The 19,931-nt window shown below is 41.5% G+C and overlaps 1 protein-coding gene across 11 annotated transcripts in view; it reads left to right on the top strand.

Annotated features, from left to right (window-relative positions):
• The window catches only part of LOC115150870 (forkhead box protein P1-B), a 203,327-nt gene that overhangs the window by 95,336 nt on the left and 88,060 nt on the right, over positions 1 to 19,931 (top strand). For 10 of the 11 annotated variants that reach the window (XM_029694641.1, XM_029694634.1, XM_029694633.1 and 7 more), the window contains one exon: positions 17,889 to 18,064. In XM_029694641.1, coding sequence (XP_029550501.1) covers positions 17,900 to 18,064 — 165 coding nt within the window. In that variant the 5' untranslated portion in view covers positions 17,889 to 17,899. Of the gene's footprint in view, positions 1 to 11,348; positions 11,658 to 17,888; positions 18,065 to 19,931 lie in introns of those variants that run through there. The other variant, XM_029694637.1, reaches the window with a different exon arrangement.

Here is a 19,931-nt window from a genome sequence, read left to right as displayed (position 1 = left end):
TAGCTCTTCATGCCGTTTAGATTAGTGAGAAATGGAGCCCTCTGACCCAAACATATCAAATAATATCCTTTTTAGTTTATTCAGCTGCAAGTTTGCCAAACTGCTCTAATTCACGTCATACATCGTTGCCAATTAGGTTCTCCTCTTGTTCCCCTTGTTGGATTGGCAAATAAATTAGAATGTTAAAATATTTAAAATGTTGAATTAAAATTAGACAGTTAAAAGACGCACACGAAGCGGAACACTTTTTTGAGAGGGAGTGGAAAGCTTTTTCATTCAAAATTGGAGTTTATTTAATGCAATCCAACAAGAAAGTCAGAGGCATTTTTAAACAAATATTTATTTACTGGGCTTTTGCACCGGTTTCAGTCTTGGCTCTTACATTGTTTTCATAGACAAAGTCTCCCTGGCCTAGGAGAAAAAGTACAGGGCTGTACAGAGCCCTGAAAACAGGACTGACAAACACCATTAGCTGAAAAATTTCCATCTCATTGCAACTATGTTATTGTTGACTTTACCGTACACGTCCTAATATGGTTACCTCCCTGTTAAAGCAGCCCAGCACAGAGCCGAGGGGCCCTCGCAGGGAGACGCTTTTAACTGCCACTTAGACAATAAGAAACAAATGTCACAGCTCGGCAAAAAGGCCCAGCTTTCACAGCCTTACAATACTCAACCTTCCATGGTGCTTGGCCCAGGTTGCTGTGTGATATTTATCCACTCTCCCATGTTACCTGTTGCTGTGCCTTCTCACTATGTCCCTGCCAGCCTGCCTCCCCTACTCTCTCTTGTGCTTGCTGTCTCTCTCTCCTCTCTGTCTATCTCTCTCTCTATATGTCTATCTCTTTATGTCTCTCTCCATCTTTCTATCCATCTCTGTCACTGTCTCTGTGTTAGCTGTTGACTGATCTTGACTGATCTGTCTCTGTTTGCCTTGTTTAGTTATTTATCAGGGGGGATAAGATTGATGTGTTTGGAGTGGCTGTTGTCTCTTCCCGCAGAGCAGAGGCCAGTTCAGCTGCAGGTCATGCCCTGCCCAGGCCCCTGCCACTATCTGATCTGCTTCCTCAGCCAGGGTGTTTGAACTGGAGGCAGCATCTTACTGACACCAGAGGCCTTCTTATTCTGCACTCTGATAAGATCCCCTCAGTCCACATATGGTTTGAGTCCTGAGGTACAACAACAAATCTTTATTCTTGTTTAGAATGTTTTTCTTGTCTATAGACTGAAGATAGATAGTCTTGGCTGTGAGCTGTGTTGAATGTGTCGAACTGTCAATGGTTCTGTCACAATAGGCTTTGACTGATACCTGTCGCTCCGCTCCCCTAGAGGACATTGAGAGTCCATTCATTCTATATGTAACATCACTCTACTCAGTCTTCCCAGACCTGTACCCTGTAGGTAGTAGTACCGTATTCCATTGGTGGATTAGGTGGTAGGTTAAACTAGCCTATGATTTCAGATGCATTTATTTATTTTCCCTTGTTGGTTAAAGATGTTGGCAGCCTCACCTCAATCCTAAAATCCTCACGTTTATGATATTTGCCCAGCGTGATCTGTGCCCATGGATGAATGGGAAGATGGGACATGTGGAATGTTGAAGGTCAGTGTCCATGATTCACACAGGGATAGAGCGTAAGAATCCTTGTGGAAATACTTGGGCCGGGATCAAACAGATGTTATGTGATATATTCTTAACATTGACCTTTAAATACATTTCTCTCTTTTTACTAGCTTGTTCCATATGTTTAGGTAGACCAAAGTGGAGTGTGCCTTTAAAATATATTTAATTCAAATGGCAAGTAAAACATATATTTTTTTTATTTTTTATTTTAAATGTGTCTATACATTTTTGGGGTTTGCAAGCGGCAAAGTAATAGGTTTCAGAATCATTACATAACTTGTTTGAAAGTTGCTTTGTCTGCACATGTGTTTAAACACAGTTTTCTAAATGAAATGAATCAATGTTATTTCAAGATGTAAACCATAACCACCTGGTCTCAATTATTAAGGTAGTGGGTTGTAACGTGGGTTTACCATCAATTTCTGACCTGGTAACTATCTGTGTTTCTACCTCCATTATTTTCTACCTCACAGCATGTGAGCGGGGCGGCAGGTAGCCTAGTGGTTAGAGCGTTGGGCCAGTAACCGAAATGTTGCTGGATCGAATCCCTGAGCTGACGAGGTAAAAATCTGTCGTTCTGCCCCTGAACAAGGCAGTTAACCCACTGTTCCCCGGTAGGCCGTCATTGTAAATAAGAAGTTGTTCTTAACTGACTTGCCTAGTTAAATAAAGGTTACATGTGAATATGTTTGATAGTTCAGTGTTAATAATAATTAGTGAGTGATTGGTCCAGTATTGTGATCAGTGGGAGATCAGAGCAGTATGGAGAGGCTTGGTATATAATGTGTAATACCCATTGTTATCAATAAAACGTCACAAAGCGTTCAATTTGACCCCCAGCTCCGCTAAAACCATTTTATGCCGTTTTCAAGGGATTGTTAAATAAATGTACAACTATTTGGTTTCAATATCATCACCTCTTGAAGAGTATAGTCAGAACTACACATTTCTGATTATTCCACTATTCCTCTATCATCAGCTTGCTTTTCATGATCAGTAAACATCAATTGATCATGTATTTTCAGATTTGCGAGGGCAGGTGGCCTATCCATTTAGCATGTAGCCTATCCATTTGGCATGTAGCTAGCTTGCTAGCTAAGCAAACAAAATGTGTCATTTGGCTTGCTTCATCAGAGTTTAGGCTTTTGGAAAGAGCTTAACATCGGCAAGGCCTCGTCCTGGTAAAGTAGTCAGTGTGACAACTGTCATCACCGCTATAGATGGCAAGCCAATATAGCCATCCAAGTGAATTCCCTGAAAGTTAGCTTGTATCTAGCTATATTGACATGATCTGTTGTTAGCTACTGTAGCTAGCCAATTTGATGTGGTCCATTAATCAATGTAGCCATTATGTCTGTCAGCAGCGATCGGGATTATACACTCTTAAAAACAGTGTTGAAAAGGGGATAATGTTGAAAAGTGGATAACGTTGGCTAACTTCGCTAGGTAAGCCTACGTTGGTTGGAGAAAAAAAAGTACATTAGGTCTACTTACCACTGTTTAACCAACTGTACAAAGTTTCTACCAGTAGCTTGTAAAGTAAACATTATCAGCTAACAGTAACGTTACATCGACAAATGCGCCCTTCTGCTGCTTGAAAGGCAGATTCCACAAAGGATGGGAAATGAACCTAAACCACTCGTACTTGTCTGGTATAGATCACATTTATTTTATATCGCTCAGATATCTAATTAATAGTAACCAATATTCAGAGCTATCGTGAGGCTACCCTACTTATCTGGAATGACGTGATCAATTGATGTTTTCTGATCATGAAAAGCATGCAGTTACTTGCTGTATAACTCGGATGGTAGAGATATATGTGTGCAATCGTTTTGCATTGAATCTGACATGCTCTTCAAGAGGTGACGATATTATAACCAAATATTTAACATTTATTTAACAATTGCTTCAAAACGGCAATCAGTTGCCAATGGTTTTAGCGGTGCTGTGTGTCTCCTTTGCCCCGCAGCAGGCAAATCCCCGTTAGGTTGTCATTTTATTATGAATTATTACAAGCCTAGTTAAAATTTACTTCGTTGTTGATTTCATTTTGGTTTTTAAGTTTGCTATTTGAAGTATTCTGCCTAATAATATTTTTCAAAATGTTTGTTTCTAAAACATTTGTATTTATTGTTTTATAAAAAAAACATTTGGTGGGGGGAAAATAAAGCCTGCCCTATCTGATGTTAATGAACTTTGTCAGGAGGTTGTTTGCTGACTTCAAGGTCAGTTTCTGAGAATGGCTGCACGTTTTGTTGTAAACATATTTACAACCGAAGATGTGTAAACATTGTATACAGGTGGAGAGGCAATACTGGTAGATTTTTTCGTAATGACCTTTCCCCCCTGATATGTGCTAAAAGGCAGCATGTGTATGTGTGTGTTAACTTGTATTTGTGTTAAAGTGAGTGCACTAGCAAAAAATGTCCCACAACGCGTAATGATTCGCCTGCTCTCAATATGAAGCTGCTGAGAGAGAGAGAGAGAGAGAGAGGAGAGAGAGAGAGAGAGAGAGGAGAGAGAGAGAGAGAGAGAGAGAGAGAGAGAGAGAGAGAGAGAGGAGAGAGAGATGAGAGAGAGAGAGAGAGAGAGAGAGGAGAGAGAGGAGAGAGAGAGGAGAGAGAGAGGAGAGAGAGAGAGAGAGAGAGAGAGAGAGAGAGAGAGAGAGAGAGAGAGAGAGGAGAGAGAGAGAGAGAGAGAGATGAGAGAGAGAGAGGAGAGAGAGGAGAGAGAGAGAGAGAGAGAGAGAGAGAGAGAGAGAGAGAGATGAGCAATAGTTGGGGTATTAAATATGAATTAATGGAATGTTGCTCAGGCACATCTTTGGGTGTAATGTAGTGTTGAAAAATAAAATGTATGTTGCCGGCTACCCGCTGTGAAGGTGCATTTGGACTTAGTATCCTTTAATTAGAAGTGAGATATTAGCATTTCATAGGGCTTTACGCTGGGCGAGGGAAAGGCCGGCCCGGCCGCCGAGCCTTCATTAGCCAGCCTCTCTGCGTGTGATGAGCGGCGTCATTAGCTGATGGAGTGGATTTGCCCTAGCTGTACCTTGAAAGGCACATCATTTCCATACTTTCAAGGAATAAGGCCTTTAATGGATTCCTCAATGAATAAAATAAAATGCCACTTCTTAAAATGTCCAAGAATCAGTTTCTGATAGTGTACATCACTAGCCAGCTACTTCTTTTGTTGGACGGATGGAGAAAGGCAAAAGGGGACAAAAGAGGGAAGAAATACTGGGAAAGAGAGCTGAGATTGACTTATGTTTGGAACTTAAGGCATCGGAATTCACTTTGCGAGTCGTGTAGTGTGTCATAAATTCTGAATTAAATCAATAATGTGGGGACGTGAAAGTATAAAATCTTTGGATCAAACAGGAGAAATATGACATGCAGACTGCCTTTTGCCTCCAGACATGGGCACATAAATAAGATGTGCATGATTTGTCAGAGGAAGTGCTCGGCGTCACTCAGTGGGGGCTGGGCTGGGAGATTGAGGTGTTAATATCACCATGTTTATCAGAGGGAAAGCAGGAGAGGCAATGGTTAAACTTGTGTGTGTCACACACACACAGTGATAGTGAAGGCCATTCTCTGAATCAGCCGTAGAGTGATTAGTATTTTATTGATGAGCTCCTGAGGTGGCAAGTGTGGGAAATTGCATCTTTGATCACACAGGGTTTGGGAAATGTAACCTGAGTGTGGAGCCAACCAGGTAAGACCTCCCAGCGCCACCCTTCCACAACACTCCCACCCTCCCCTGCACTCCCTGCACGACACACAGATCTGTCGCCTGGGAAGGATCTTCCTCATCTTCTCCAAAACACATATTTGTTTTGGATGTTTTCATTGAGAGTCTACACGGTGATTACAGCTGTTCATTAACAAAATTGGGTATTTGTTTTAAACTTTAACCAATCACTTTGATATGCTAATTACGGTGTAATTTCATTTGAGCCCCGTAATGATGATGCTGTTATTAAGGACATAAATGATGCAGTTAAGCTGAGCGTAATCTCATTTGCATACTGTTCATGCCAGTAAATTAAGCCCTTTCCTGCACTGCTTCAGGTTTAATTTTCCACTCCTTTTCACGCAGCAGCAGCAGCAGTATCTCTCAGCCCTGTGCCTAATATGCAGGCCAGCCTTTTTGATGTGGAGGGAGAGAGAGACGCTTCCTCACACTAAATCTACAATATGTAACACATAACAGAACTCATTACTGTGTGTCTTTAAGAAGTTGGGATTAATAAGAAGAGGTACTTTTTACTCTTTATAGTCATATAGAAATATATCTGTGCCCCTTGTACCCCATGTTCATGTTTTTGGCATGTTTCATCCCCCACCTGAAAAACATTACAAGCATTACAAACTGTAAAGCTATAATGATGTCCCGAGAATCATCTGAGCCTACAGTCATATTGGTTGGCTTTCCAGTTACATGTTGATCATACAGTAGATCTCTTCAAAGGGTTGATTGTATTTTGATATTCTTCCTTTGAAAGAAGAAGATTTTTATGTCCATGTTTTTTTCTTCTCCAAATGACCCTTTATCATTAGATAATGATATAATGCATTCATGGAAAATGGTGACAGGTGTATACATACATACATGCATGTTGTTCATGTCCATAAAAAAGTGGCACACAATTCTTTCTCTGAAGGGAAAATACCTGAAACCACCTTATTATTCTTTAAGGGATCAATGGAAAGAGTGTTCACAGAATCACAACATAGGTAATTGTTGATAGCGGTTTGGTACCTTCATTAGAGAAGCAGCAGCTCATGGTCTCTCATTGTGTATTGTTTGCTCTGTGAGGGTAAACATGTTTGTCACACAGAGGTGTATTTACGCTGATCAAACAGTTCAGCCAGGGGATTGTCAATGCCAAGGTCTTTTGGCTCCGATCAGAGATGAACGCCCATGCTGCACAACCTCCCTTACGATTCCAAAACGTACCCTTACCTTTTGTCTCTCCCTGAAAGCATCACGTCCAGCTCCAACACGGCATCTCCTTTGTGTTTTGAAGGCGAGGGGGGAAACACATTTTATGGAGTTAACACTGACAATAGAATTGCCCTTCAGCAAGAATGCTTTTCCGTTTTGTACCATAAAGAATATTATTTTTCTGCCAGACAATTTTCACTGTTACTCTCTAATTGGCTACATAAATCTCTGGCGTTGAGGGTGAAGAATGTTGCGGTGTCACAGAGTGTAATCTTCACCCTTATTTACCAATTCATTAAGATTCATTGATGCAGGATCGGCGAGAGGAAATGACAGCATAAATCAGACCTCCAACATAATGACCCTAATCAGTTGGGAATTGCAGAAAATGTCATCATGAACTATGTCCTTGTATTAGTGCCACTGTACATTGTCATTGCGCTGCTTTATGAGTGGGATGCATCCTCCTGACATGGGCTGTATTTAACCAAAAAGAGTTGTTAAAAACTGATTCCATTAAAGCGCTGAGATTCATACAAGGTCTTTCAGTATTTAGCCCGGTGCCCTTTACCTTCAATTTAACTGCTTAACGGAAGGCACGTACCCCTCCTTTTTAACCCACCGTGTCCTCTCTCTGGAAAGCTAGAGCTTATAAAAAGATGACACAACCCAGCACGGTAACGTCTAGGAGACACAGCACCTGAGGAGGCAGTGGGAAGGGGGGTCAGGGGTCTGACCACTCCCATGCCAGAAGCAATGAATGGGGTGCCAACATGTATTTGGTCCTTTGTCCTCATTGGTTAATGGCCGCCCATTACTTATCCAATCAGTTGAAAGAAGCCATTAACGAATGTGCTTGCGTGGATGTTGTTTAGTTAAGATAACACTGCTTTTTCTGCAGTTTTCCACACAATTGCATTGATTTGAACTTGAGTAGAATGACGTCCTCGTCTCATAGAATTTAGTAGCAGCATCTTGGCTCATTGGAGGCCATTGAGATTCATTATTTGTAATATGTTCTCTTTCTGTCTAAACTTGTGGTTAGCACTCTGGGCCTAAATGATCGCTCTGCTGCAATTAAACTGGTCCAACACATTACTTTCTGTATAATCCTCCAACTCAAGCACTTTCAGAATGGAATTGTATTGATTCTGTTATGTGTTTATTAGAATACCTCACAAATGTTGGGCAATCGTTAAATATTAAGTTTCTCTCATCACACAAGATAACTATTGAAGCCAAAATGCCCATTGCATTTCCTTGCCATTATTTGTGTATAAAGGTTGATTGTGGCTGGCAATCAAAAGCTGAACTTTATCTCTGTGTAACTAACTCCAAACAAAGGAACTGGGAGATAAGCACCTGTACTGCACTGTACTCAGCAGTGACACATTTTACACCGATTGAATATTGAACACAGCTCAGTGTATGTGGTAAGACTAATGTAGCAGGAGGGAGACTGAACTCTTGTATTTACTGCTGTTGATGATAACGATGCTATTGAATAGTGGGGTAATAGACAGTGTCTGTACCTAACGCTGCCAGGAACCTTTTCCAACAATGATATAACTGTAGAAAGTCGCAAAGACTCAGAGTTGTCAATGCACACCAGCAAGTGGGTAAGTTCCCCCCCCCCCCCCCCAAGACAGAGTTTCTAATAATATGGCCCTCATATGGTTTAGGAACAGAGCATTAATTAGATAAGTTCATAGGCTAAACTTCCTTTCCCTAGGAAAATGCATCTGACACATTTCCTCCTTGCAAGTCCACATTTCCACCCCCTTGGGAATGGGCCTTGCATGAATTCTAGTAAAAATGATTAAAAATATATGACACACTTTTTAAGTAATGTTGAAACAATAAGCGTTTTTACAGGTCCCATAGGATGCGGAGAGATTGAAGTCTGTGTTTTTCTTTCAGCGTGTGTATTTGACAGGTCTAATTGGTAAGATGAGCTTGAGGGCAGCGAGGCCTGCTTTTCCCACGCATCGGGTCTGGTCAGGAAAGAGGCCCACGTCTCTCGATGTCTGTCCTCTCGCTGCAGTGTTAATCGGTGTGAGCCTCGTGTGAGTGAGATGATCAAAGTCAAATGAAGGAGAGTCGTTGAGGAATGTGTGGTAAACCACTCCTAAAACCAGTTCACATCACACCAGTACTTTTCCATTCATGTACTACCGTTTTGAAAGTCATTAGACGTTTCTGTTTACTTAATCTCAATTGGCCGTTGTGTACTAAAAATACCGTGCCCTGCCTTACTTTTGCACATTCCGTCATTGTCTCTGCTCAGCAGGCCTGTACGTTTTGGTGTATATGGGAAGGCTTCATGCCAAGGAGACAAACTGTTTGGTGTATTTTCTGGAATGATGTATCTGCTTAGCCTCCCTACTGGAGAGTGTGCCTTCTGCTCCCATCCTTATTGTTCATTTATCTGAGCTTGTAGTGTGATAATAGGTTCATATTCATATGAACCATCATCCTCAGCATCAGTGGATGTCGAGCCCATTTCTCTGTATAAAAGTGTAGTAATACATTTGAATCAGAATTTTACGCTTGAGGATCCCATTATATTCTTCACAATGTGTCATAAATATGTGTTTGGGCTCTTCCCTTTGCCCTCACTATATGGGGGTAAATGGGTTTGGGGCATAACTGAAATGAGAATGAAGGTTGTTTGGGAGGTGAGATGAGACAGGAAACTAAACACTCAGGGGTAGCTAGGCCTCACTGACTGGATTCACATGAGCAGATGGCAACTTGTATGCATGAAACATTCATGAACAAGGTGATGTGCAGCTTGAAATTGCCCGCACCAATTTCTCTTTCGTGCTTGTTGCAATCGTTACCTGTTTCTGAATAGTTTATTATTTGCTCTAACGTGAATGGCGTAACACAGATCTCACACTGTGTGTGTGTTTGACTCAAAGTCAAACCAATATTATTTTCTTTGAAAGAATAGAAATAGATTCAGTATTCATTGTATAACCACAGTATTCATTCCGGTATTATATGGGTAAATTATGGGGCACCTGCAGTCGGATGAAAACAACATTGCTTGTTTTTCCGTCGACCTGTCCTGATGTTATTGGGAACAGCTTCTGGGGCCCTCAGACATCCTTTGTTGTTTCCAAACCCTAGTTACTGAATAATTAAAGCAGGTAAATGTTTAACATGTTTTACAAGTTTCTTGCTGTGGTGTCGTTGAAGACGCTCTGTGTTGGGTCTGTAGTAAAAGTGTCTCTACTGCCGTGTTTTCCCTCAATCCTGATGCCTCGATCAGACCGACAGCTTCGTCTCAGAGCATTTCGTATTATTCTCTAAATAAATCCGTGACACTCCGTTTAGTATGATATGTTACGTTTCGTATGGTATGTATTAATTTGCGGATGTCCATCACCCATTTTATATGTTATGAATTACAATTTGTATTATATGTTACGAATTTGCTAAGTGTATGATATGTTACGAATTCTAGCTAGGTGCCAATGTTAGCCAGCTGGCTAACGTTAGCTAGGCTAGGGTTTAGGGTTATGGGTTTGGGTTAAGGTTAGGTTTAGGAGTTAGGTTAACGGGTTAAGGTTAGGGGAAGGGTTAGCTAACATGCTAAGTAGGTGCAAAGTAGCTGAAAAGTTGCTAATTAGCTAAAACGCTAAAGTTGTCCATGATGAGATTCAAACTTGCAACCTTTAGGTTACTAGACAATTGCGTTATACACTACTTTCCTTTTGTTATACGTTACTCACCAAAAGTAACATATCATACTAATTTGAATATCCCAGATTTAAGTTTACTATGTTATATCTAGTCTATGAGACCAGGTTGTGCACCAATACTGCCTAATAAATTCTACAGTCAAATGTTTTTCATTATGTAATCCAACATTTGTACTGGATATGTATGCAACAAAAGTTCAACATTCACCCATTGTTACTATTCCTATCATCTCCCGAGTGGCGCAGCGGTCTATGGCACTGCATCTCAGTGCAAGAGGCGTCACTACAGTCCCTGGTTCGAATCCAGGCTGCATCATCTCCGGCCATCCGATAGGGCGGGGTAGGCCGTCATTGTAAATAAGAATTTGTTCTTAACTGACTTGTCTAGTTAAATAAAGGTTCCATTTAAAAATCAAGTCTACGCAGACAATTGGATGCATACGTTGGATTTATGAAACATACAGTATTCACCACACAGAATGCACTGCAACTGCCTCTGCAATGGAATGCTGCAAGACAAACGCAGCGTTCCATTTGAAATGCATGTACTTCTGGTGTACCAAAACACATTGACACTGAAGGTCTGATGGAGGCTCTCTTCACCAGCCCACAACACCCTCCTCACCTCCGTCCACCCCCTCCTCGTTCACATTCATGGTGGCCGCCAGGCCAGCAGCTGTAACACACCACCTTAATGCTTCTTCAAATGTCAGGAGAATGACTGTTTGTTTGTCTTGAGTTTTCCCAAGCCATTTATTCTAGCTGGCTCTGCATTTGCATCGACCTTGATTCTCTAAGCCTGGCCCCTTTCTCCTCCCAGAGCCTGTTTACATTAGGCCTGCCCTGAGTGTCACCTATGAAATCTGTTGATCATTCCACCTGGTTAATGTTAAATTGGTCCTGCAAAGAGATGTTTGTTCATAAACACAAACCCCCCCGCTCCCCCTGTTTACTGTAGCCATGGCAGCAATCAGTTATTAAACAAATAGCTGCTTTGTTTGCTGGTGTGAGTGGCTGGTTATCCCCTACAAGGTCTGGAAGGAACTTTTTAAAAGCTTCTGTGTCTCTGTGAAAAAGGGGTGGAGGGATCGAGGGGAAGCCCTGTTCCTACAATGTTGTAACAGTCGTCTTGAGATATGCTTTTCTTATCTACGACTTTTGGTTGAAGTGGCTGATGAGATTAGAGGCTTGTTTGGTCTCACTGTAAAGTCTCTGTTGGCGGAATGTCATCGGTGCCGTCAGTTTTCCTTCTCGGAGAAGAGAAAGGCGAGGGATTCTTCGTTGAGTGTCAAGCGAGCCCAGATATTGTGGCAGCCACTTCTGAGTGATGCACATGGTTCTGGATTACGGAGGCCTAGGCTACGTTTAAGGTAAAGACGAGGGAGATGAGGGAGGGAGGGCTGCTGGCTCTACTTTGACTGTGGGAAGGTTCAGGGACCCAGTCCAATTCCGACTGTCTGTTCTGCTCAGTCCAGTATAGGGGTTATTTTCTTTAAATGTTTTTTTTGGGGTACTATGAGAGGACTGATTGTGGACCTTTGAACACAGTTGAATGAACATATTTGTAAACAAGGTTATCAGCACTGGCATTTTTTTTTTGTTATTCTCATGTTTGTCTTCAGACTTATCTTCAGAACATTGAGCCAAAATAAAACTGAACACAAAACTCTCCAAACCTTGAAAACCCATCCAGGGGAAGAATTATGGTGTCGCGCCACCTTGGTACAAGCTGTTTGTGTTGTCTAGTCTAGCAACCGAGCCTAACCTAAACAGGCAGCATCGAAATGCACCTCTCCCTTTGTCTTCTCCTTTGTCTGTCTTTATCTCTTCCCCAAGAATGTTGTGCTTTTGTTGTGTGCTTGTGTAAACAGGGGCTATGTGAGATCTATGCAAGCCGGAGCAGGTGGCCATGGAGGGTTTTCTGTCATGAGCATTAAAGAAAAACAGAACATGGGGAAAGGTCACGGCACAGCTGCGCAGGCCGACCCTACCTTGGATTGTTGACTGAATCGTGCTCTTGAATTCCAGGCTGCCATGGCGAGGGAAAGGCGTTTGAATTAGATTGAGGCTTGGCGTGGAGCAGTGAGTGGATACGATACGAGACTGACGGGCTTGATTAGCCCTTGGTGCTGTGCCATGCTCTGAACCTGTCTGTTCAGGTGGGCGTTGCATGTGACTGTGTTTTTAATGTACTCCCCATATTAGAGGAACAAAAGCAAAACATCAACAAACAGAAACTCTGACCTTTTTTGTGATCCACTGTTTGTTCCAAACACTTGTTGTGTTTTGCAACCAGACATTCCCCCACCACCCCCCTCCAGAAGAACAGACATCTGATGATCAACAGAGAAGCAAAGCGTCTGTTTTGTGGACCGCCTTTTGCCTCATTCTAATCTCCTGGAATATCCGTTATTTAGAGCTTTTTGTTTTTGTTGTTATATTTAGGGCTGACATGCCTCATAAACAAGCAGGCCTGTTTCTCATGAACTGCCCCCTCGTGTGTGTGTGTGTGTGTGTGTGTGTGTGTGTGTGTGTTCGTTCCAGCCTTGCTAAGTACAGTACTTTTAGCGAGACACTTGACCCATAACTACCCCTGAATATGCATCATTGTATAAATGGATTAAGTAAAATAGCAAGCTATTTGAGTCGTCATCACAGATTGGACCATTCCCTGAGCAAACAAAAACTAAATTAACTAGGGCCCTGTCATGTGGTTGCCTGTGTCTGCTAGTCTACATGAAGCTGCTGTGCATCTGCCTCAGTGCTGCTCAGATTAACATTGTTATCACCAGACAACTCTCCAATAAGTCTCTTTCCTATCTGGTTGATATTTATGATGGATAATGCACATTTCCCATTTTCAATTTTACGCTTTTTTTTGCTTGCAATATTGCAGCTTTGAATTATTCTGTGGTAATATTAATGAGAAAGTAGATTTATGGGTTTCATTTGTTTGTCAATTCGAAAATTAATTGGGTGTTAATTTTAGCCGCCCCTCGTCAGTGCCGGTTCCAAGCATGCGCGCATTACTTTGCATTCATTGTAGCCTTCCCCTCCTTTATGGGGGTCACTAGTTTTGCATACATTAAAATAGCCCCACGGCTCATTCTCTTGATTACTTTTGGAGATGCCATGCATTCGGAAATGTACGCCTTTCCGTTATAATTATGAAAATTTTGCATGGAATGACAGTGCGTGCATAATAGCCATTACTTTCCGCCTTTAATGTAGCTTTGGAGAGAGAAAAAAAAACAGACTCATTCAATTCTTCTCTGTGTGGAAAAACATATTTTATTTGAAAAAGAAGTGGGGGTGAATAACGTCAGCATGTGGTTTATTTCAAATCACATTTCATTTGGTCTGAGAATGTGTGTTTCTAATTGGTGTTTCAGAAGGAAGGGGAGTTTGTATGAGCTGAGCTGAGCAGCCAGGCCCTGCAGATGTAGTTGTAGCCGGCTCCCTCCCATCCCACAGTATTCCTCTTGCTCGCTCCTTGTTTAGAAAATCCCATTATGGAGTGAGGCTGTGCCAGACTGAAGGGGTGAGCTGGGTCAACATCTGTCTGGAGAGAGAGTGGGCCGAGCTGGAGGCTTGAGGACCCAGCCCAGAGCCCAGAGCGTCCAATCCAGAGAACACAGCCCATAGCCTCGGCCCAAACTGCAGACAGAGAGGCAGGGGCACAGAATGAGATGAGTGGGTGGTGTGACATGACAAATGAACCAATGCAGACCACAGTGTCTGATGATGAGTCACTGGGATGTTCTGCTTGCAAGAAAAGCAGAGACATCTAAAATTATAGTGCACTATGGTGTTGATTATTATAGTGGTAGCTACTGATTTTGCTGCTTGATAATAGTACAGAAATTATTCTTTATTTCAACACAAAAAATAGTAGTGTCTGTAATATTATTTATTGTTATAAAGGCTAATTATTTTGTTGTGATCTTGCTTATTTTATTTACTCATAATAAATGTAGACATTTGATGTCTGTCAGACAGTGTCCCCAATGGTGGCCCCTCTGCCTTAGGTCTGCTGTGTCTTGTTTGGATGGGGATCTCAGGAGACTCAGCCCCTCTGTTGAGTACACATACTGGCCTCCCTATTACACGCCTTAAACGCAACATTATAAATCTGCATTTATGCCCATTTTCAACTCCTTTCATGATTAGGCCCAGTGTTTTAAGGGCATTTATTCTGCTTCATATAAATAATTAATCAGCCAAGTTAATTTACTTCTGCCTGACTTGGTCAGCTTCATTAACTTCTCTGGAATTGGGCGACTAGACTTGTCGCCCGCCGCCGCACCAGTGAGGCTTGTGACCAACACAAAAGATGTAAATCTCACCACTGATTTCAGGAATACAGCCCCAGATAAGCATCAGTGTCGTTCGGTTCATACTCATCCCAGGAGAGACGGGAGGGAGTGGGGGTATGAGCTTGGGGCTGAAGGGTGAGGGGATGTCTGTCTGGATTTTGTATCACCAAAATCAGAAACAGTACAGACTTGAAACATAGAAGATTACGTGTCCAGAATTTTCATGCAAAAGGTACGGCTGTATAACTGTTTATTAATGGGACTTGCGACAGCAAACGTCCCACTTTAAATCTTCGTCATACTTCTTCTTATTATTATTATTTTGAACGCTACTCCTGCTACACCGTTTAAGCTAGAAACGCAGTTAAAACTTTAAGACGTGTATACCGTTCTGGATTAAGTTGCTTGTGTACAACGTTTTGATATCTTTTTATAGTTTAAACTATTAAGCTTGTTGTCCTCCTTTTTGTCCTCCATCCACTTTCATGGGATTTCCTCAGCATTTTAAAGGTCGCATAGTGACATGACTCCCAACATTATATTCTATTCACTAAAAACAATGTCACTTTTGACAGCTACTTTGACCACTCTCAGAATAAATTACACATCTTAGAAATAATCCTCTACTTCTCTGCCAAATCTGAAATTGGAACAACAATATATTATTCCAATCTAATGATACAGTTGTGTTCACATGAACACATTTTTTACTGTTTACTAACAACTGACATTTTGACTACTTTCCTAGCACTTTACACAAAAACTTGAATGTTTTTTTATTTTTTATTATTATTATTTTTATATACTGTACCAGTCAAAAGTTTGTACACACCTACTCATTCCAGGGTTTTTCTTTATTTTTACTATTTTCTGCATTTTAGAATAATAGTGAAGACATATTTTAGTATTTATTTTTTATTTAACCTTTCTTTAACTCGGCAACCAAAAAAGTGTTAAACTAATATGATGTAACTCAGGGTCTGCCTTTCCTGTGGTGGTCCTCATGAGAGCCAGTTTCATCATAGCGCTTGATGGTTTTTGCGACTGACCGACCTTCATGTCTTAAAGTAATGATGGACTGTCATTTCTCTTTGCTTATTTGAGCTGTTCTTGGCTCAAACGCATTAAGAAGGAAAGAAATTACACACATGAACTTTTAACAAGGCACACCAGTTAATTGAAATGCATTCCAGGTGACTACCACATGAAGCTGGTTGAGAGAATGTCAAGAGTGTGCAAAGCTGTCATCAAGGCAAAGGGTGGCTACTGTGAAGAATCTATAATATAAAATATATTTTGATGTGCTTAACACTTTTTTGGTTACTACATGATTCCATATGTGTTATTTCATCGTTTTAATGTCTTCATATTATTAATCTACAATGTAGAAAATAGTACAAATAAAGAAAAACCCTTGAATGAGTAGGTGTGTCCAAACTTTTGACTGGTACTGTATAAACAAATAAAAAATGTGTGAAGTGTGACATGCGACATACGCCTAGCTTCCTGAAATGGGTCACATTTGAGACGTGAATGGCCAACATTTTACTCCAAAAGGGGAGTTGATTTTCTCTCACGTCAGCTCAACAACGGCTAACATGTTTCCCAAATTAATTTAGAACGGCATACTAATCACATGACCAATATCTGCACTCTGATTGGAGGATTCCTATAAATTGCCCACTAGGTTGCGCTGCTGATCAAATCTAAATTCCCCAGATTATATAAAGCTTATCATTTTCAATGGAAAAATGTTGCAGCAACCATTGCTGGCAACATTGCTCAGCAATATTGTCCCAGAAAATTGCCAATGTATCATGGCCTAGCCTGGAGCTAAGGATAGCCCGTGGCTAAGAACAATGCAGTGTGAAAAAGCCTATTGTGACTTTTGACACAAATCAGTTACTCTGACCACTTTCCCAAAAACTAAGACAAAAACGTACTCTGCTATTCAAATCTGAAATATGGATACTTCGGGATTTTGGCAATTAAGCACTATCTGCTTTCCCTGAGTTAGATGAACTTGTGGATACCATTGTTATGTATCTGCGACCAGTATGAAGGACATTAGAGGTAGTTTCGCGAGCCAATGATAACTAGCATTAGCACAATACCTGGTATTCTATGGTAACAGCTAGCATGCTTTCTAGCTGTTACCATAGACATCCAGTTATTGTGCTAGCTATAGCGCTAACGCTAGTTAGCAACTTCCTTAAAACGGAAGTAGATAAAGGGCTTCATTGCCAAAATACCGAATTCCTTAAAAACAACTGACATTTTGACCACTTTCCCAACAACTTAGACCAAAACTTACCGCGTAGAAAATCTTTGTTTACTTCTGTTTTTCGAATCTAAAATCATAACACTTTACTTTTCCCCAATTTTACTTTGTTAAATTACCATCTAGTTTATTTAAAAAAAGATTGAAATATATGCAATTATAGAGCATATACACTGAGTGTACAAAACATTATGAACTTTCGACACCTTGTAGAGTCCATGCACCAACAAATTGAGACTGTTCTGAGGCCAAAATGGGGGGGGCAATGGGGGCATGGAACTCAATATTAGGAAGGTGTTCTTAACATTTTGCACTCAGTGTATATCCCTTTGTATACAGCATATTCTTCTTTCAAATTAAGTAATAACAGAACGCGTTTTTGGTAGACTCATGTTGGTGTTAATTGAGCGCCCCTGTAGGTTTTCAGTGTTTTCACTCGGTTTTAAAATGGATGTTTCTCGTGGAGATCCTTTGGCAGGCAGGCCCACCCGTTGGCCCTGTTTCCCATTAAAAAGCCATTCTGCAGTGGTTCTTCTGGGACCATGCAAGTAAATATACCCATTTCCATAGAAAGTGTTTTGTTTGTGAGGGTGAGTGTTTTCTTGGGCTCCTCTGCTTTGCCTTACTGAGGTTGGGTTCTTCCAAGATGTGTGTTTCTATCCCCTGCCTTCCACACCGCCGTGAAGGAGAACACTAACAGAACCTGAGCCATGATCCTTCCTCCAACCCAGTATGGGCTTGTCATCTGTAAAGTATCTGGTCTGGAAAGACACAACAAGACACTAGTTCATCACCCAGTGGAAAGAGAGTCTATGAGAGTGTGTGCGTGTGTTTGCTTCGCTGAATACAGTGCAAGCAAACAAACAAGAAACAGACATGCATGAACCAGTAGGAAAACCGGTAATAAAAGTGGACGAAAAGTGTGGCCCGGGTTGAAACGTACTGTGTCCCCTGTACTGTGCCTCGTTTTAGAAGCTTTTTCCTCCTACTCTCTGCTCCTTCAGGTTTTTAAGTCATGATGCAAGAATCTGGGACGGAGGCGACAAGCAACGGTCCAGCCAATCAGAACGGAGCAGCGAGCGTGGAGGGCGGAGCCAGGGACGCGAGGCCCAGGAGCGTGACGACACCGTCAACGGTGGACATTGCGGCAGCTGACCTGATCCATCTCCAGCAGCACCAGGTAAACTGGGTTCCTCTCTTCATACCTGTCTTTATTAACCCATGTGAACAGCAGTCCCTAGCCCACCTCTAAAGTGCCTGTTAATATTTAATTCCGTCCCAAAGTACATAAACACATTATTATAATCATTTATGTATATTCGAGGGCGTTTAGAATTTTTTTAAGAGGGGGAAGTGCTCGCTCAGTGATTGTGTGTTTTGGTGCGGACATGTTTATTGTAGCATGCAGCATCTGCATTTTGGTGAAATATTTATCAAGGTAGGTCAACATATTTTTAGTGTGTAGGTGCCACACGATTCTCTGACAGTTTGAGTGCTGTGCTGTCCAATGGGCTGACAGGGTTTTCCCTTGGCTCATTGTAAACACGCCTCACACTCACAACTAATGCCACACTCCTCTGTGTCCGACCAATGAGGCCCGAAGAATGGCGGTAGCTTTATTATTAGTAAAGCCCAAAACATTTTCACCATCTGAGACTTGAGGCAAACAGACAAGCTCTTTCTGTTGGTGTCAGTGTTATGTGTGCCACACGACAGTGTGTTTAAGGAAACAACATTGAAAAGATCACTCTGTCTCATGCTATTTTGCCATCACAGAATGACTGGGGTTGTTGTCAGGAGCAGTTTAGTCATGATGCGCAGCCTCCTTTGTTGCTGTCTGTTGTCACAGCATATCTATCAACATCTGTATACTGTAAGGTCCCATGCTAAATCATGCATTTTGTCTCAAAGAAAATAATATAATCTTATTCATTTGAAGCACTTATCGTGAAAATTAGCCCGTGAACACGTACAGCACATTTTGAAGTTATAGCCCAAAAATGACATATTTGTTGCAAGCCAGTAACATTAACACCCGCATAGTTGCAAATGCATGCTTTCCAGCACATCCAGCAGCAATAATAGAAAAACCCAAGTAGACAAAAAAGGATATACTTGTGTCTCAGTGTTAGACCTGTAGGCCTGTACTCCACATAGCTGACTCTCCCTCCTATCTCCCCTCCATCACTGCTGCTCTAGCTGTCTCCCTCTCTTTTTCCAGCTCAAAACGAGTATGTCGTCAGTGAGAAAATCACAGCCATACTGAATTCATTACTGCAGTAGTCACACAAAACCGTGGATAAAATTTCAATAACTGCGAGCCACAGTTGAGTAAACAGTTGCACTGAAACTTAATTCCTGTTGACTTTTCCTTCATTCTTTGCCAGGGGCGCATTCTGATTCGCTCTGCAAAGACAACAGGGGTTACAACTTTGATGAATGTGAGGCAGATGAGAGGGAGAGCAGGGAAGTGTCATGGATGCGCACTTGACACCAAGGAGAGAGAGAAAAAATCCTTCGCCCGAGAATAGAGCCAACCGTCCAGCACTGGTCTCTATTTTAAAGTCATATGGAGGGAATAATGATTCTCTCAGATCAGTCATTTCTGAAAAAATGTGGAAACAACAACTTTACTAGGGAATTTAATCCTGTATCATTTTTTTTCTGTGAATTTGAATAGCACATGTTTTCTTTCTGTTTGTTCTTTTGAACCAAGCCCATGGTTAATTTCTGTGGCGTACCATACGGTTGATGATGGGGACGGAGAGAGGAAGGCGGATAGATTCATTGTTCTGTGTGATAAATGGTGCATGGTTTGGGATGAAGGACGAGATGTCTCATTCTCCGCTCCTGACGCTCTCCTTTGATAGGGTACTTACCAGTGGAGGATTCTGGGGGAATGCGCCTGTCTTTTTATTCTCCCATTAGGCTAACCCAGGATTTTCACTCATGCATCATGAACCATGTTAATTGTCGCATGGGCATTAAGATCTTCGCTCAATTACTTGATAACTTTTACTTTTGTGGCATTTTGCGGTCTGTCGTTT

Source organism: Salmo trutta, chromosome 16 (assembly GCF_901001165.1).
Source record: "Salmo trutta chromosome 16, fSalTru1.1, whole genome shotgun sequence".
NCBI classification, from domain to species: Eukaryota; Metazoa; Chordata; class Actinopteri; order Salmoniformes; family Salmonidae; genus Salmo; species Salmo trutta.
This window is presented reverse-complemented; position numbering and strand designations above follow the sequence as displayed.